This window comes from Leucopleurus acutus (assembly GCF_964270905.1).
Source record: "Leucopleurus acutus genome assembly, chromosome: 2".
In the NCBI taxonomy this organism is placed as follows: Eukaryota; Metazoa; Chordata; class Mammalia; order Artiodactyla; family Delphinidae; genus Leucopleurus; species Leucopleurus acutus.
The window spans coordinates 159,869,915-159,889,783 of NC_139143.1; the positions used below are offsets into that span (position 1 = coordinate 159,869,915).

Sequence of the window (19,869 nt, forward strand, 5' to 3'; positions counted from 1 at the left end):
TTTTGTCATTGTCCATTTTGGAATACACTTTGTATGTCACCCCGTCTCTCTGGTCATTTGTCCTTATAGAGTTTATGATGTGTGCATATATGTGTCATAGTGTGTTCTATATATTACCCTTTAGAGTGGACCAAAGGACCTTAACTACCTAGGAAGCTTGTAGGCAGGTGTGACTTTTGTACCATGGGCATTTGTATAGAAACAAAATGACATCAAAGGAACAGCTAGACCTGCTGGACACCCATGAGGGAGCAGGCCATTGGGACAAACGTGGAGTACAGGTGTTTCTTAGGACTGGCAGAATGCGAATGGCTAGAAGACAAGTCTGCCTGACTGTGCCCAGCTTTCATTTCGGGCCTTGTTCTTCCTTAGGCTCTTTTACCCACAAGTACTTCCTGGCCCATTTAAGATAAGCAGGTCGAGTTAAGTTCAGATGCTCACCAAGTTCTTACAGGTGTCCAGAAGCCTCTTTTAATCCTTACCGGAACAAGGCGGTTATAAATAAATAACGAAATAGGTGGGTGGATAGGTAACTAGATTTATAACAGTAGGTAACTTCATAAATTGATTAACTACAAGCATCTGGGTTTCACTGGGCCCTTGTTGAGTTCAGGCTACAGTTCCTGATCTTACTTCATTTTCAGTCTCAGTGGGAATAAGACTTAAACACAGTAGCTACCTTTTTTGGTGAAAGAGGGAAAAAAGAACTCTTCCCAAGGCCAGTCCACAGGATGGGAAGGAATGCTGCTAGGAACAGTATTTGGTTACCTGAAGTGTTAGGACTGTGATTCATATCTGAGTCCTGTCTGCAAGGCTGGCATGGCTCCAGCTGCCTTGAGGGTCTCCATGGCAGAAGTCACCCGATGACCCAAGTTTAGGTTCCAGCTCTGCCATTACCAGCTTTGTGATTTTGTGTCTCAGTTTCCTCATCTGTAAAATGCAGATGATAATGGTCCCTGCCTGATAGAATTATTGTGTAAAACACTAAGAATGGCCCTGACACATACTAAGAGTTCAGTTGTTTGGTCTAGACACGAGGCATTGGTGAGGACCATCTTTGCCTTACTTATCACAACCACAAATAATCAGGCTAAGTCTGGGCTTCTGAAGGTCTGGCAGAGTGGAGTTCTGGCTGCGTTGTTGTTTGGTCTTGACTGTAAAACCTGTTCCTGCTCTCCCGGAGATGTCTCTGGAGATGGCCCCTCCCCTGTGATGTTAATTCCACCTCGATCCCTGGGCTTTCTAACAGGAAGACAAACACCAGCCAGTTATAACTCACCCGGGATTACCTAGATTTCTCTTTGCTATGAATAGAATTTGCTTCTCGACCAGTGTGTACAAATTCCAAGCCTTGTCTGGGTCTTGGGGTTGGAAGGGAGGAGGGGAAGGGAAAGTAGGAACACAGAGACAGTCATCTAAGGGAAATGATTTGGGAGCTGCCCAGACAGTGAATAATCCATCACTCATTGTTGATAGAAAGCATTTATCAAGAAACTCAGCCCTGAGGTTAACAGGGTCATGCAGAGTGATTGCACATAGAGAGGAGAGTGGTGTAAGTGGAGATGGCTATGGTTAACTGGAAAGACTTCCTGGAGGAGCTGGGTGCTGGGAAAACAGGCAGAATCCACCCAGGGCCCTTCTGACCAAGGTCAATGCTCTTGGGGGTTTTCTAGGCAGTGGCCTGAACTCAGGGTTCACATCCTACCTCTGCCCTTTCTTGTATCATCTGAAGCAATTAGCTTCACCTCTTTGAGCCTCAGTGCTCTCAAAAGGGCATCTGTGTGAGGATCAATATGTTAATGTTTAGTATAGTTTGGGCACACAGTAGATGCTCATTTAACTAATTTTAAAATATTTGTAATATTTTACTCAGTGCTGGGTCCAGTGCCTGGCACTGAAATACAAAGGTGAATAAGGCCCAGCCACTGCCCAGTTCAGGAAGAGACAAGTTTCCCAGGAAGATACTGATGAACTGGTTAAGCCACAGGTCTGACCCAAGGCAGACATCTCAGGCTTCTCAGGGAAGCAGCACTATTGGACCTGTTGGACTAGTAGAAAACTTCTTCCCAACATAGGCAATCCATCAGACCCTAGGTGCTGCCTGTTTCCAGGCCAGAGGGTGTGAGGGGCTGGTCACCCTGGAAACCTGATCCAGCCCAGCATCACACCCTGGGCCACCCCATAGGACCAGACTGTGCCTTCTACCTGCTTTCTGAGGGTCAGTACTGACCCCAGCTCAGTTGGAAGATCTGTTTGGCAGAACTGAGCCTTCACAGTTTGGGGCTTTTTCTTGTCATTCTAGGACCTGGGAGGGAACTTTTGAAATCTTCTGCCCACACCCTGAACGGCCTGCACACGGGGCTCGGAAGCCCCAAAGCCCTGGAGGGGAGAGAGGCAGCAAACTCACCGTTCCCTGTGACCACATTCCGGCCTCGAGCACTGCATGTGTTGAACCTCCCCGCTACACTACAATCCTTTTCTTTCAAGTCTAACCATCAAGATTTTCGCCATATTTCAAGGCCTAGTTCAAGCACATGTGCTTTCAGGAAGCATTCCCTGACTCCTCTGTGAAATTAACCTCCAGACTCCTTTCTCTGTCTGTTCCCTGGGGACTGTGTTCAAGTAGAGAGGTCAAGAGCCTGTAGGTTAGAGTTAATGCAAAGTGAACGTGCTGGGTGGAGAGAGGAGGCTGGACAGGCTGGGTGGGGCCTGATTGTGAGGAAGCTGAAACACCATTGGCTCCATCTCCCTGCAGTTGGGAGCTATTGAGAGTTCTTGACAGAGGGAGGGGCCTGGTGAAGTTGGCAATTGAAGAGATTTCACTTTCCACAGTAAATGGTGGGGTGGGGTGGAGGAACATTGGGGGCCTAGAGGTAAGGTGATTAGTTACAGGAGGCAATTAGAGGAGTTTCATCAGTTTCCCCAAATATGGGGCTGTAGAAAAGTTTATGTCAGATTTTTACAAAGGGAGTTTCGTAAAAATGTAGATTCTGAGGCTGTTTTCCCAGAGATTCTGTTTCAGTGGATCTGGATGGGGCTAGAACCTTTGCTTTTAGAAGATGCCCCAGGACATTTCAGTGGAGTGAGGGTGGACTGTTCAATAATGGTGTTAGGACAACTGACTAGCTATATTGAAAAGACACTAAGCTTTATCTCTACCTCACTCCTTACACAAAAATAAATGCCAGATGGAGCCAAGATAGAAATGGAAAGGAAGGGAGGGAGGGAAGGACGGAAGGAGGAACAGAGGGGTGGAGGGACAGAGAGAGGGAAGAAATAAAAAAATCATAAAGGGACTAGAAGAAAAGTGGGCGACATTCTAAAGAATAATCTTGGACACGAAACCTATAAGTCATAAAAGGAAAGATTGATGATGCATTTGACGACAAAGAAACAAAATTTTTCTGTTCAGCAAAGTTAAAGACTAATAATAAATAGAGAAATATTTGCAGTTCATATAGAAAGGATTAATATCCCCAGTATCGAAAGAGTTTGTATAAACAAATAAATATATAATTCATTAGAAACGTACGCAAAGGATATGAAAAATAATTCCCTGAATGAAATAATTGTTTGATAAGCTTATGCACAGTTCTAAGCCTTGTTCTAGAGAACAAGAAATACAGATTTAAAAAATAATAAGCGGGCTTCCCTGGTGGCGCAGTGGTTGAGAGTCTGCCTGCCGATGCAGGGGACGTGGGTTCGTGCCCCGGTCCGGGAAGATCCCACATGCTGCGAAGCGACTGGGCCTGAGAGCCATGACCGCTGAGCCTGTGCGTCCGGAGCCTGTGCTCCGCAACAGGAAAGGCCACAACAGTGAGAGGCCCATGTACCGCAAAAAATAAATAAATAAAACATAATAATAAAAATAAATAAATAAGGTATCTCTGTGGTAAGCAGACTAATGATTACCAAAGATGTCCACATCCTAAGCCCTGGAACCTGTGAATTGGTTGCCTTTCATGACAGAAGGAACTTTGTAGATGAGATTAAATCAAGGATGTGGAGGCGGGGAGATTATTCTAGATTATCCAGGTGGGGACCAACATAATCACAAGAGCCCTTATAGGTGAAAGAGTGGCAGAGCAGTTAGTGTTGGAGTGAGTCGATGTGAGAAAGATGTGGCCAGCCACTGCTGGCTTTGAAGGTGGCAGGGGCCAGGATCCAAGGAGTGCAGGCGACCTCTAGCAGGTGGACAAAGCGAGAAAATGTTGACGATCACACAACAGAGCTGTGTCAGGGGCTTCCTGCTACAGGTGACTGGGTCCCATGCAGGCAGAGTGACTCCAGGCCTCTCCCACGGCCCTTGCTGGGGGAGACACACAGAGCCTGAGAAACAGGGTGGCCGCCTATGGTGAGGAGTCCAGGTGCTCTGCCCCCTGGCTCTCTTCAGGTGCCCTACCTGCCATCCTACCTGCAGCCCAGATCTGCCTTCTCCTGAGGAGCTCCCAGGGAAGCTGAATCAGAGTTAGGCAGTCCCTGCCATTCAGGGGAAATGGCCCCAAACAGAGAATTGGAGGACTCAGGAATTTTCTTCCATTTGGCCTGAACACCTCCTAGCTGGCTCTCCATGGGCAGGTCATGCCTCTCCTCTGGGCCTCAGTATCCTCCCAGAAGCAAGTTAAGATGATGGGTACAAAGTGCTGTGAGTCTGAGGACAGGGTATTCTCATGCAATTCATCCATTTGTCTGTAACGGAGGCCAGGATTCAGGCCCCTCTGAGAGCTGTCCTGCCCTGGGCCTCACCAACCGGGCACCATTTCACAGGAAGCCAGTGACCAAGAGGTACACTGGAGGCCCCAAAATCTCCAGCCTCAGTAGGAGAACCATCTAGTACAGCTTTCATGGAGGCAGCGGGATGGACCAGCCCATCTGGTCCATCTGTGTGCCAAGATTGCAATGACTTCATCCATGAGTATCTTCAGTTCTAGCTTGAGCCCTGGGTTGGTACGAAACATTCAATCTGAAAAGTGTCCCAGAAAATCAGGTCCATAAGACCTGTCACCACCTGATCACCTGCCTATGCTTTTGTCCCCACTGCTGTTACCACTTGGCCCTGCCCAGCTTGGGAACCAATACCTCTCTTGTCTGGGGGACTTAGAAAGGCTGTACCACTAGCTGAGTGGTTCAGCATTGTGTTGGCTTCTTTGGAGGCCCTGCTTTGACCTACAGATTCAACATCTGCTCTCATTTTTCGAGCACCAGCTGTGTACCAGACACAGGCATACCTTGAAGATGTTGTGGGTTTGGTTCCAGACCACCACAGTAAAGCGAGTCACACAAATGTACTGGTTTCCTAGTGCATATAGAAGTTATGTTTATACTATACTGTGGTCTACTAAGTACGCAATAGCATTATGTCTAAAAAAAGCAATGTATGTACCTTAATTAAAAAGTACTTGATTGCTAAAAAATGCTAACCCTCTTCTGAGCCTTCAGTGAGTCATAATCTTTTTGCTGGCGGAGGGTCTTGCCTCTGCTGATGGCTGCTGACTGATCAGGGAGGTGATTGCTGAAGGCTGGGGCAGCTGGGGCAGTTGATTAAAATAAGACAACAGTGCAGTTTGCCGCGTTCATTGACTGCTTCCTTTCACGAACAGTTTCTCTGTAGCATGCAATGCTGTTTGGTAGCAACTTACCCTCAGTAGAACTTATTTCAAAATTGGAGTCAATCCTCTCAGACCCTGCTGCTGCTTTATCAACTAAGTTTATGTAATATTCTAAATCTTTTGTCATTGTTTCACAAAATCATTTTGATTTCGTCTTCACAGAATCTTCACTAAGAGTAGATTCCATCTCAAGAAACCACTTTCTTTACTGATCCCTAGGAAGCAACTCCTCATCTGTTAAAATTTATCATGAGATTGCAGCAGTTCAGTCACATCTTCAGGCTTCACTTTTAATTCTCTGGCTATTTCTACCACATCTGCAGTTACTTCCTCCACTAAGGTCTTAAACCTCTCGAAGCCATCCATGAGGGCTGGAATCAACTTCTTCCAAACTCCTATTAACATTGATACTTCGACCTCTTCCCATGAAATCACACATGTTCTTAATGGTATTTTAATGGTGAATCCTTCCCAGAAGGTTTTCAATTTACTTTGCCCAGATCCATCAGAGGAATCCCTGTCTATGGCAGCTATAGCCTTATGAGATATATTTCTTAAATAATAAGACTTGAAAGTTGAAATTACTCCTTGACCTATGGACTGGAGAATGGATGCTGTGTTACCGGCGTGAAAACAACATTAATCTTGAACATCTCCATCAGAGCTCTTGGGTGACCAGGTGCATTGTCAATGAGCAGTAATAGTTTGGAAGGAATCTTTTTTTCTGAGCAGTAAGTCTCAACACTGGGCTTAAAATATTCAGTAAACCATGTTGTAAACAGATGTGCTGTCGTCTAGGCTTTGTTGTTCCATTTATAGAGCCCAGGCAGAGTAGGATTCAGCATAATCCTTAAGAACCCTGGGATTTTTCAGAATGGTTAAATGAGCATTGGCTTCAACTTGAAGTCACCAGCTGCGTTGACCCCTAACAAGAGAGTCAGCCTGTCCTTTGAAGCTTTGCAGCCAGGCAGTGACTTCTCCTCTTTAGCTATGGAAGTCCTAGATGGACTTCCATATAAGGCTGTTTTCTTCTTCCAGATAAGGCTGTTTCATCTACATTGAAAATCTGTTGTTTAGTGTAGCCACCATAATGAATTATCTTAGCTAGATCTTCTGGATAACTTGCTGCAGCTTCTACGTCAGCACTCGCTGCTTCACCTTGCACTTTGATGTCATGGAGACGGCTTCTTTCCTTAGACCTCTGCTCAACTTCAAAATTTTCTTGTGTAGCTTCCTCACCTCTCTCAGCCTTCATAGAATTGAAGAGAGTTAGGGCCTTGCCTTGGACTAGGCTTCAGTTTAAGGGAACATTATGGCTGGTTTGATCTTCTATCCAGACCACTCAAACTTTCTCCTTATCAGCAATAGGCTGTTTCGCTTTCTTATTCGTGTTTTCACTGGAGTAGCTCTTTTAATTTCCTTCAAGAACTTTTCCTTTGCAGTCACAGCTTGGCTAATTCTTTGGCACAAGAAGCCTAGCTTTTGACCTATCTCAGCTTTCAACATGCCTTCCTCACTAAGCTTAATCATTTCTACCTTTTGATTTAAAGTGAGAGATGTGTGACTGTTCCTGTCAGTTGAACACTTCAGAGGCCACTGTAGGGCTATGAATTGGCCTAATTTCAACATTGTTTTTGTCTCAGGGAATAAGGAGGCCCAAAAAGAGGGAGAGGGACGGTGAATGGCCTGTTGGGACAGTCAGAAAGAACACAGAGAACTTTGATCCATTAAGTCTGCCATCTTATACGGGCATGGTTCATGGAGCCACAAAACAATTGCAATAGTAACATCAGAGATCACTGATCACAGGTCATCATAACAAATGTAATAATAATTAAAAAGTTCGAAATATTATGAGAACTACCAAAATGTGACACATAGACAGGAAGCGAGCAAATGGTGTTGGAAAAATGGCACTGATAGACTTGCTCGATGCAGGGTTGCCACAAACCTTCAATTTGTAAAAAATGCATTGTCTGCAAAGTGCAGTAAAGCGAAGCACAGTTCAGTGAGTTACGCCTGTACTTCCTATACGTGATAATCACATTGAGTGCTCACAACAGTCTGCGGCCTAAAAGCAGCAGAGCCAGGATTGGCATCCAGGCCAGTTCTCTTTCCACAAGGCCAGGGCAGCCCCTCAAACAGAAAGACTTCCCCTGATAACAGTGGTGGCCATTATTTCTTGACTGTTTACTACATTCCAGGAGGTACTGTACTAAGCGTTGCATATGAAATAACTCAATTTAAACCACATGTGGTACTTTCATTGTCCCCATTTTATAGGTAGGGAGACTGAGGCTTAGAGAGGTTCCCAAAATTTCCAGTTAGGAGGTGGAGAAGCCAGGGTTCAAACACAAGCTGAGTTGCAAAGCTGCCTTTGGGGTCTCATGCTGTGTTGCCGTGTGTGTGGGCTTGGTGACTGGACACCTGCCCCTTCGCAAGAGCCCATCATGTCCTTTAAGCCTGGACACCGGTCTGTGTTGCTGCATTTCCCTGTATCCCAATGTTCCCAGGCCTGGGCTCTGTCAAGCTCTTATTAGACTCCCCAGGACTAATATTGCACTGCAACCGCCTGTGTGAGTTACTGTGTTTGTTTGACTGCTCTAAAAGGGACCGAGTAGATGTGGCTTAAGACGAGCTAGACAGTGTCGTTCTCTCATGGGGGCAGGCGACTCTGCTTCACGCCATCCCTTGAGGTCAGTTTCCCTTCCATGTGGTCAGAGTTGGCTCACCACAACCACTGCTTCCGTGTTCCTTCCTGAGAAAATGAGGACGTGGAGAGCAGACACCTTTCTTTCTGGCCATGACCTATGAGCTACATCTGTTGGCCAGAGCTAGTTGCAAGGGAAGCTGGTAGATACAGTCCAACTGGGTGACCACAGATCCAGCTGATACTCCGGGGCTTCAATTACAAAAAGAAAGGGGAGCGGCTAGTGGGAGACATTTTCAGTCTCTGCCACGTTCCCCATTCCCAGCCAGAGCTCCACCATTGGCCTTGGCCACTCTCTGTCCAGACTTCCTTCAGTGAGTCTCTGACAGCCCCTTCCGTTAGTCTCCAGACCCACATCTTCACACTCACCCTCTCTTGCCACCAGCTGAGGCCCCAGCCACTTTTACTTTTCTTTGCAGCAAAAGAATTCTGCCCCGTCTTGTACACACACACACACACACACACACACACACACAGTGTCACACACAGAGATTCTCAGAAGGGGCACTGGTTTTGGTGTTGGGTCCTTAAATAAAAACACTTACTGTTTGCCTCCTGTCCAGCCTGTGGCCTTCTGTGCTGGGTTTCAGCTTTGGAAAATAAGGGGAAGGCTTGCTTTCCCGGTGTTTTTAACATTGGTATGTTTTATTATTTATGGTCAGTAAAATTTTGACCAGATTTTGGCATATTGGGGTACATGCATGCATGTATATGTGTAACTAAATTATAAGAACTTTATGCTCCAAGTCTGGGGCAGATTGACCTAATAGCCCCTGGACATCAGGCTCCTGTCCCTGTCTTGTCTCAGTCTTCTCTAACTTGGCTGGTGACCCAAGCTCCCTAGTCAGGAGCCCGTGCAGATTCAAGTTGGCCCCCTGCCAGGACTGGTGGAATTGACCACCTGACAGAGCCCACCTCCCACCTCCCACCTCGCCTTTGGCCACGTTGTCCCTGCACCTTGGATACGAAAGTGGTTTCCAGTTTGGTTTCAGAGCTTCAGGCCCCCTTGCCTCGGCCCTGTTGGCTCCTCCCTCACTTCTCACTCCCCTGAGGCCTTTGTGACTCCAGCCCCAGCACCCTGCTGTCTGTCTCCCTTGTCGGGCTGTCCTAATAGCTAGACCTATGGGAGCTTCCAGAAGTGGGAGCCAAGTTGTCTGATATGCTAGCCAACTGGATCTTGAAACTCAGGTTCTCTTCATGGTTCTAAGCTGGCTTCTAAGCCAGAGCTCTGAAGGCTGTGGCCTCAGTGGCAGGCAACGTGGACCCCATAGCCATTCTGCCACCATCAGCAGAGGACATCCATCCTCCCTCTGGCCTGAGGCTCAGGCCCCTGTTGGCCCGGCTTCTGGGCCCTGTCAAGAAAACCCTCTACCTCTGACCTCATGCCACTGGTGACTTTTACAGGTGTGCTCACCAGTTCTCTGCAGAGGCAGCTTTTTCTTCTGTTACTTCAAGTTTATATTAAAACTTTACACAGACCTTCAGAAGCACAGAAGATAGAAAAGAGCCATCTTCTTAGTGTCACTTGGTCACAGTGATTGGAAACAGTCCTGCTAAAGGGACTAAAGAGTTAAGTAAACAAGTGATGATGCCAGCGTGAACGGTAATCCATTCCAAGGCCGAAGCCTTCTTCCCCCTCATAGGGTTGCCCCAGTCCTGCTGCCACCTTCCATTGCCTCTCGTATTAAGGACCTCTGGCCTGGCATGAGGTGTGGCAGCAGAGAGCACTGGCCCAGGAGCCCGAGGACCTGTGTGGCCTGAAATAGTCATGGCCCCCTGCAGCTCAGGTGCCCTCTATGCAGAATGAAGGGGTGGGCCTTTCGGCCCTCGGGCCTCACTGACCCACTCCTTCTGGGTCGCCGATGGTGCTGACGTGTCCTGGCTGCTCCTGCCCCAGAGGGTGCTGGCAGGAGGGCCCTCTTGGGAAGAGCCCTGAGCCCGGCTCACAGGTGCAGCCTGGATGCTGACCCCAGGCAGGTGGTGCTGGCCCAGTGAGTCACCTGATGACACAATAGTCACCTGTCTCCCTCATCCACCCCACCCCTCCTACCTGGCCTGGGAATCTCCCAACCCCAGCCTCTGGGCACTTCCCCACCTGCCCCTGGAGAGCCTGTGGCTCGGTGAAGGGAGAACCACAGGACTCGACGATGTAGAGTCCTCCTTGGCCAACCGACCCTCACCCAGACTGATCGTTCACCACCCAGTCATGTGAAGGGTCCCTTCCATCCACTGGAAGAAGCAAAGCTTACCACTAGCTAGTATTCTGGGGGTGCTTTGAGATCCTTGCATGAAAGGGTCACTAGAGGTACAGCCAAGCCCGGGAGTTACAGACCAGTCCGGAGCACAGTTCTCCATCTACACTGCAGATGCTGGCTGCCTCATCTGACTTTTCTATGACTCAGCACTTCGGCCCACATTAGCTTGGATAAAGGAGGCCTGGGGGTAATGCCACCAGGATGGACTCCCCAACCTCAGTCTGCTCCCCATTTTTCCTGTCCAGCAGCCACAGTGAGGTTAGGACGTACGTTGAAAGGCCCCTTTGATTGTTAAGCCTCTGGACACCCACTGATGCTCATTGCCAGGGATACAGTCACGTCCTGTGGGGCCAAGCTGGTACCTCCATAGAACAGGGAGCCACAGACTGCAGTGCCCATTGTGCCACAGTGGACCCAGGGGGGCATTTATTCACCGAGGTGGAGGTGAGCCCTGGCCACAGACTGCAGTTGTGCCACAGTGGACCCAGGGGGCATTTATTCACCGAGGTGGAGGTGAGCCCTGGCCACAGACTGCAGTTATGCCACAGTGGACCCAGGGAGCATTTATTCACCGAGGTGGAGGTGAGCCCTGGCCACAGACTGCAGTTGTGCCACAGTGGACCCAGGGGGCATTTATTCACCGAGGTGGAGATGAGCCCTGGCCAGAGGGTGGTCTGCCTCAGCTACCATCACTGTGCCATTTTTAGGGAAAATCACATCATCCTTCCAGGCCTCAGTTTCCTCATCTGTCAAGTGAGGGGATGAGACTAGGCAACCAGTCTCTAGGAATCCACAGGAGACCATGGTGTCATTTCAGTCCTCACAGCAAAGACCAAAAGTTTGTACCAGACCCCCAGAGATGGTACCTGTGCCTGGTTTGGGTCACAAGGTAAATATTGACTGTAAGGGTAACCATTTGTTCTGATTTGCCTGGGACAGCCCTGGTTTATTGCTGTTGCTCCCCCATAATTATTATTGTACCTCTTTCACTCTCAAAAGTGTCCTAGTTTGGATGATATCTTACATGGCCACCCTACTGACAGTAATATGATGAAATGAGATTTCCCTGCTTCAGGAGGATGCTCTCTGCCTGAGTCAAAGGAGGGCTTTGACTGCTCAAAGAATAGCCTTGGAGGGATGTCATTTGAAGACATGGGTGATCTCATGCATCATTCACTGCCCCTGTCTGAAGTACCACATGAAAAAGTTCTTTTCAATCAATTCTCTGCTTCCTGCAAGGAACTTACATATTTCTTCCTCTCTGGATATAAAGACTCTGTAATGGACCATATCTCTCTTTTCTCCTTGGCTGCCAGGAAGCTCAGATATAAGTGTATAGCTGAACTATAGAAGCACTGTAAGCCATTATGATTGTTATACCAATATCATTTCCATCCCACCAATCCTGACCTCCTGCCTTATTTACATTTTCCTTTGCTCTGATTTGTTATTCTTTTTTTTTTTTTTTCTTTTTTTTGCGGTACGTGGGCCTCTCACGGTTGTAGCCTCTCCCGTTGCGCAGCACAGGCTCTGGACGCGCAGGCTCAGCGGCCACAGCTCACGGGCCCAGCCGCTCCGCGGCATGCGGGATTTTCCCGGACCGGGGCAAGAACCTGTGTCCCCTGCATCAGCAGGCGGACTCTAAACCACTGCGCCACCAGGGAAGCCCTGTTATTCTTATTTACAACTTTCTTATATTTATTTATAGCTTCTCATTCTTTTAAAAATATTTATAAAATTTTGTTATAGTTACATTGAAGTCTCTATAGAACCAAGATGGAAAGAAACAAAAAAGGAATAAATTTATAGAATATAATTTTTAGTTGGTTATTGAACTACCTGCCCTTCTGTGGCATGTTACTATGTCTGAGGTCCTGCCATCTGAGCGAAAATTATTTGAGTCTTTCAGACTTGTTAACTTTCTGAGCACTCTGTGAAAGTAGAAGGAAACTTTTCAACACTGCATCAGCAAACACCCAATGAAAATAAAGGTGAGGTCATGAAGGGAGCCTGAGATCAGGATGCCAGGGGCAGAGCAAGCCTGCAGGAGAGGGAAGAAGGCTGCAGAGACACGGTCACCACCCCCCCCCCCCAGACCCTCACCCAGGGGACAGACACCTGAAGGTGATTGGGGAATAAAATCTGGCCGTGGGGAGCCTGAGTTCAAGGGCTGGCCCTGCCTCTTAGGAACATGGAACCTTAGCAGGCCACCCTCCCTCTGCAGTCCTTAGTTCTGTCCACTGGAAAGTAAGGTGGCTGGCAAGACAAAGTTCACAGTGACTTCCAGCTTTGAAATTCTCACCATGCTCCTGGGGAGAATGGCTCTGCAATGCCCTTGGAGCCCAGGAAGCCTAGGCTGCCCGACTTTTGGCTGGCCCTGGCAGGGCACACACACTTGGGGCTCTGCTCTGATCAGCTTTGCCCCTCAGTTTGGCAAGGACCCCCATTCTGAACTACTTCCAGGGTATCCCTGGGGCACTGACTAGACAAGGAAAGGTTGAATACCTGGAGGAAACTTCCAGAATGACCCTCCAGCTATTGCTTGGCAGATCTGGTGGTCACGCTGTGTTAGACTATGAGCTCCCACAGGCTGGGGCAGTGGTTTTAGCTTTTCTATGAAACACTGGTTTGGAAGGTGGGTTAGCAAGGGTTAGCAAAGCCATGAATGATGCCCTTCCTGGACACCCTCAGAACCCAGGGCCAGAGAGAAATACTAACCCGAGAACAGTCCCCCTCTTAGAAAGCTCATCTCCAAAGAACCCACCGGCCCCAACTCTTGCACCAGCCATGGGACCGGCCGGGGTTCCTCCTACAGCATCCACATCCATTTCCATGTTGGACCCCACCGCAGCCCGAGATGCAGTTGAGGCAGGAATTGCTGTTATCCCATTTCATAGATGAGGCAACTGAGGCTTAGGGAGCTGAAACCCACTTGGAGTCACTCTCTGAGCAGAGACCGGAGCCCAAGCCTCCCATCGCTAAGTGCCCTGAGGTTCCCAGAGCCCACCCTGCCTCCTGCTCCCAGCGCTCCACACAGCCACCGTCCTCAGAACCACAGTGGGCATCCCTGGGAATGCAGACAAGGGAGGCACCAGCAGTGCTTCGATGCACAGAGCCTGGAGCCCTGGGTTCAGGTCGGGTCTCCCTGGTTAACCTGTAGGGATCTCACCAGGTTGGAGCTGCCCGAGCTGTGGATGAGTCGCAGTAACTCTCTCTTCTCTTCTCTTCTCTTCTATTTCTGTGTGTGTGCTCTTGTCAAGTAGAAGAGCGTGAATTCCCCTCCGCGGCCGTTCATCTCCAACACGGGACAAAAGGGGAGAAGAGGCGGGACGGAGCTGCCCGCGGTGTCCAGCGTGGCTTCTCTCGTGCGGGGACCAGGGATGCCTGGGCCATGCACACAGCCGTCTCCAGCCGTCAACGGTTCACATAGCACACAGGGGACTTGTGGGGGGCCACTTGCCACTGCCAACTGAAACAATACAATGGCAACACTGACATCCTTCATGACGTTTCCACGACAGACATTCAGGCAGAAAGTGCTGGCGCGTTTTCTGTCTGCAAAGTAGAGGGCCATGCCTCACTGACGTGAATAGACTGGGCCCTGATGACCTGCTCTGAGTCCACTAGCACCCAGTGACACTTGCAAAAAAAACTCCCGAAACCATCTTGGGTTTGGCTTCCACAGCTCTTGACCAATGTGGCCCAAGCCAGACGTCTCCTTGGGACTCTTGGATTATTCGTGAATGCGGCCTGCCCCGACCTTCCCTGAATAGCATCTGAAGTCCCGTGGAGGTCATGGATCCTGAACAAAGTGTCAAGGGCACCAAGAAGGCTGAGGGAAGTCCCCGGAAGCGGCTGACCAAAGGAGAGGCCATTCAGACCAGTGTCTCATCCAGCGCCCCGTACCCAGGCAGCAGCACCGCTGCCACCCAGGAGGGCCCCTTCCAAGAGCTCCTAGCCCCACAGCCCTTCCCAGGCCCCTCATCGGTTCTTAGGGAAGGCTCTCAGGAGAAAGCAGGCCAGCCACAGAATCCCCCCAAGAGGTCCTCCATCGAAGCCTCGGTCCACATCTCGCAGATTCCGCAGCACCCTCTGACACCAGCATTCATGTCGCCTGGCAAACCCGAGCATCTCCTGGAGGGGTCCACGTGGCAGCTGGTTGACCCCATGAGACCCGGACCCTCAGGCTCTTTCGTGAGCCCTGGGCTCCATCCTCAGAGCCAGCTCCTCCCTTCCCATGCTTCCATCATTCCTCCCGAGGACCTGCCTGGCATCCCCAAAGTCTTTGTGCCCCGTCCCTCGCAGGTCTCCTTGAAGCCCACAGAAGAGGCACACAAGAAGGAGAGGAAACCACAGAAACCGGGCAAGTACATATGCCAATACTGCAGCCGCCCCTGTGCCAAGCCCAGCGTGCTCCAGAAACACATCCGCTCGCACACGGGTGAGAGGCCCTACCCCTGTGGCCCCTGCGGCTTCTCCTTCAAGACCAAGAGTAACCTCTACAAGCACAGGAAGTCCCACGCCCACCGCATCAAAGCCGGCCTGGCCTCGGGAATGGGCGGAGAGATGTACCCCCCAGGGCTGGAGATGGAGAGGATCCCTGGGGAAGAGTTTGAGGAACCCACTGAGGGGGAAAGCACAGATTCGGAAGAGGAAACCGGCGGCACGTCCACTCACCCCGCAGAGCTGTCGCCGAGGCCCAAGCACCCCCTGCTGTCCAGCGGTTTGTACAGCTCTGGGAGCCAGGGTTCCAGCCACGAACGCTGTTCCTTGTCCCAGTCCAGCTCAGCCCCGTCGCTCGAGGACCCTGCTCCCTTCGCAGAGGCCTCATCTGAACACCCCCTGAGCCATAAACCCGAAGACACCCACACGATAAAGCAGAAGCTGGCCCTCCGCTTGAGCGAGAGGAAGAAGGTGATCGACGAGCAGGCGTTCCTGAGCCCGGGCAGCAAAGGGAGCACTGAATCTGGGTATTTCTCACGCTCAGAGAGCGCCGAGCAGCAGGCCAGCCCCCCAAACACCAACGCCAGGTCCTACGCCGAGATCATCTTCGGCAAGTGTGGGCGGATCGGGCAGCGGACCGCCATGCTGACGGCCACCTCCACCCAGCCCCTCCTGCCCCTGCCCACCGAAGACAAGCCCAGCCTGGTGCCTCTGTCTGTGCCCCGGACGCAGGTGATCGAGCACATCACCAAGCTCATCACCATCAACGAGGCCGTGGTGGACACCAGCGAGATAGACAGCGTGAAGCCCAGGAGGAGCTCCCTGTCACGGCGGAGCAGCATGGAGTCGCCCAAGTCCAGCCTCTACCGGGAGCCCCTGTCCTCCCACAGCGAGAAAACGAAGCCCGAACAATCACTGCTGAGCCTCCAGCACCCGCCCAGCACCACCCCCCCTGTGCCTCTGCTGAGAAGCCACTCAATGCCTTCTGCCACCTGCACCCTCAGTACCCCCCCACACACCTTCCGAGGCAGCTACTCCTTCGACGACCACGTCGCCGACTCGGAAGCCCTGAGCCGCAGCAGTCAACTGTTTACCTCCCACCCCCGGATGCTCAAGCGTCAGCCGGCCATCGAACTACCTTTGGGCGGGGAGTACAGTTCCGAGGAGGCGGGGCCGAGCAGCAAAGAGGCAGCCTCCAAACCCGCAGATGAACCGGAACCCAGGGAAAGCGACCTCACCAAAAAGACCAAGAAGGGTTTGAAAACGAAAGGGGTGATCTATGAATGTAACATATGTGGTGCTCGGTACAAGAAAAGGGACAACTACGAAGCGCATAAAAAGTACTACTGCTCGGAGCTTCAGATGGCAAAGCCCGTCACCGCAGGTGCGCACGCGTCTCCGGAAGCCGAAAAGAGCCAGGCGGAGCACGAGCCCTGGTCCCAGATGATGCATTACAAACTGGGGACCACCTTGGAGCTCACTCCACTGAGGAAGAGGAGGAAAGAGAAGAGCCTCGGGGACGAGGAGGAGCCACCCGCCTTTGAGTCCACGGAGAGTCAGTTCAGCAGCCCCGGGCCATCGGAGGCTGCTCGGAACCTTCCCTTGGAATCCGCCAAGTCACCAGCAGAGCCGAGTAAGTCAGTGCCCTCCCTGGAGGGATCCGCCAGCTTCCAGCCAAGGACTCCCAAGCCAGGGTCCAGTTCAGAATCAGGGAAGGAGAGGAGAACCACGTCCAAAGAAATTTCTGTCATCCAGCACACCAGCTCCTTTGAGAAATCCGACTCTCTGGAGCAGCCCGGCGGCTTGGAAGGGGAAGACAGGTCTGCGGCCCCGTTCTCATCGCCCCCACCCGCCCCGCATGGACGCTCGGCTCACTCCCTGCAGCCCAGGTTGGTCCGTCAGCCCAACATTCAGGTTCCCGAGATCCTGGTGACCGAGGAGCCCAACCGTCCAGACACAGAACCGGAGCCGCCCCCTAAGGAGCCCGAGAAGACGGAGGAGTTCCAGTGGCCCCAGCGCAGCCAGACACTTGCCCAGCTCCCAGCAGAGAAGCTGCCACCCAAGAAGAAGAGACTGCGCCTGGCGGAGATGGCCCAGTCATCCGGGGAGTCCAGCTTCGAGTCCTCCATGCCTCTGTCTCGCAGCCCGAGCCAGGAGAGCGGTGTCTCTCTGAGCGGGTCCAGCCGCTCTGCCTCCTTCGAGAGGGACGACCACGGAAAAGCCGAGGCTGCCGGGCCCTCGTCCGACACACGCTCCAAACCCTCGGGCACCCACATGCTAACTGTCCCCAGCCACCACCCGCACACCCGCGAGATGCGGAGGTCAGCCTCAGAGCAGAGCCCCAATGTTTCCCACTCCACCCATATGACCGAGACACGCAGCAAATCCTTCGACTACGGCAGCTTGTCCTTGACAGGCCCTTCTGCACCAGCCCCAGCAGCTCCAGCAGCCCCAGCAGCCCCAGCAGCCCCAGCAGAGAGAAGGAAATGCTTTTTGGTGAGACAGGCCTCTCTGAGCAGGCCTCCCGAAACCGAGCCAGAGGCCACCCACAAGGGAAGACAGGAGAGTGAGGAACCAAAGCCCTCATCCAGTAAATCTTCGGCCAAAAGCCCATTGCCCCCGATTTCCTCTGCAGCCACCTCACACAGCGGGCACCCGGGAGGCAAGAGCCAGGCGCAGGACAGACCCCCGCTGGGGGCCACGCCACCCTACACAGAAGCACTGCAGGTGTTCCCCCACCCCATTGCTCAGCTCCCCTTGCAGGAGAAGCCGTACCTGCCCCCGCCCGTCTCCCTTTTCTCCTTCCAGCACCTCCTACAGCATGAGCCAGGGCAGTCTTCAGAGTTCTTCTCCACCCAGGCCATGTCCAGCCTGCTCTCCACACCGTACTCCATGCCCCCGCTTCCTCCCTCCTTATTTCAAGCCCCCCCACTTCCTCTCCAACCGACTGTTCTGCACCCAGGCCAACTCCACCTCCCCCAGCTCATGCCTCACCCAGCCAACATCCCCTTCCGGCAGCCCCCTTCGTTTCTCCCCATGCCTTACCCTGCCTCCTCAGCACTTTCTTCTGGGTTTTTCCTGCCTCTGCAATCCCAGTTCGCCCTTCAGCTCCCTGGTGATGTGGAAAGCCATGTACCCCAGGTCAAAACCAGCCTGGCCACACTGGCAACAGGAACCCCTGGCCTCTCCCCCAGCACAGAGTACAGCAGTGACATCCAGCTGCCCCCCGTGGCTCTGCCGTCCAGCTGCTCAGCACCCACGTCAGCCCCTCCGCTGGCCCTGCCTGCCTGTCCAGACACCATGGTGTCTCTGGTTGTGCCTGTCCGGATCCAGACCAACATGCCGTCCTATGGGAGCGCCATGTACACCACTCTTTCCCAGATCCTGGTCACCCAGTCCCAGGGCAGCTCAGCAACTGTGGCTCTTCCCAAGTTCGAGGAGCCCTCATGCAAGGGGACGACTGTGTGTGGGGCAGATGTGTACGAGGTTGGGCCCAGACCGGCTGGGGTAAGTGAAGAGCAAAGCAGAGGTTTCCCGACTCCATACCTGAGAGTGCCTGTGACATTACCTGAAAGAAAAGGCACTTCCCTGTCATCAGGGAGTGTCTTGAGCCTGGAGGGGAGTTCATCAACAGTGGGGGGAAGCAAACGTGTCCTTTCACCAGCTGGCAGCCTTGAACTTACCATGGAAACCCAGCAGCAAAAAAGAGTAAAGGAAGAGGAGGCTTCCAAGGCAGATGAGAAACTCGAGCTGGTGAAACCGTGCAGTGTGGTGCTTAGCAGCACCGAGGATAGCAGGAGACTAGAGAAGTCCCACTTGGGCAGCCAGGGCCAGGGCAGGAGGGAAGTAGAGACACTGTCCAGCCTGTCCTCAGATCCATCTGACCCAAAGGAAATTCCTCCCCTTCCTCCGCCCTCATTGCCCCGTGTGACAACCCCAGGCTCAGAGGCTATGAAGGAATATGCCCAGCCGTCTGGTAAACCTCACCGAAGAGGGTTGCTCCCCCTGAGTGTGAAGAAAGAAGATTCCAAGGAACAACCTGACCTCCCTCCACTGGCACCTCTCAGCTCACAGCCTCTGTCAGAAATGTCCCCCAGGCCAGCCAAGTTGCAAGAAGGTACGGACTCAAAGAAGGTACTGCAGTTCCCCAGCCTCCACACGACCACTAATGTCAGTTGGTGCTATTTAAACTACATTAAGCCAAATCACATCCAGCATGCAGATAGGAGGTCCTCTGTTTACGCTGGTTGGTGCATAAGTTTGTACAACCCCAACCTTCCAGGGGTTTCCACTAAAGCTGCTTTGTCCCTCCTGAGGTCTAAGCAGAAGGTGAGCAAAGAGACATACACCATGGCCACAGCTCCGCATCCTGAGACGGGAAGGCTTGTGCCATCCAGCTCCCGCAAGCCCCGCATGACAGAGGTGAGTTCAGCCTTGTTTTTCTTCTCCCCACTGATTTTAAAAGTCTTTGGTGAGCTTTTAAAGCCACATTCTCCTCAAGTTCCATTTGCAAAATGAGAGCCAACTGAGTGGGCAGATTTCCTCTCTATCAGCTGTGACTGATCACCTTATTTATTGGGTTTCTTTGTCAGTGTCCCTCATATCATTGGACTAGATACCTTTCAATAAAGTGAGCTCTAAAGCGATCCACTTTCCCATTAGCTTCTATTGAAAAATCAAAGACACAATCTCAGCCAAAAGACAGATGGAAAACTGCCACTCCAACATACATTTCTCCCTTATCTGGTTAGTCTTTTCCTGTTCTCACATCTACTATTTCTGTTCTCTGGTGCCACTTGAAATCTTCCCATTGTCAGAGAGTCTAGAATTGGACGCAAATGACTCCTGAAAT

At 51.5% G+C, this 19,869-nt stretch overlaps 1 protein-coding gene across 2 annotated transcripts in view; it reads left to right on the plus strand.

The window, feature by feature from the left end:
* Window positions 1-14,369: 14,369 nt before the first annotated feature.
* The window catches only part of HIVEP3 (HIVEP zinc finger 3), a gene marked incomplete at both ends in the record, with an annotated part of 56,106 nt that continues 50,606 nt past the window's right edge, over window positions 14,370-19,869 (plus strand). For both annotated transcript variants that reach the window (XM_082834384.1, XM_082834385.1), the window contains one exon: window positions 14,370-19,439. In XM_082834384.1, coding sequence (XP_082690510.1) covers window positions 14,370-19,439 — 5,070 coding nt within the window. The remainder of the gene's footprint in view (window positions 19,440-19,869) is intronic.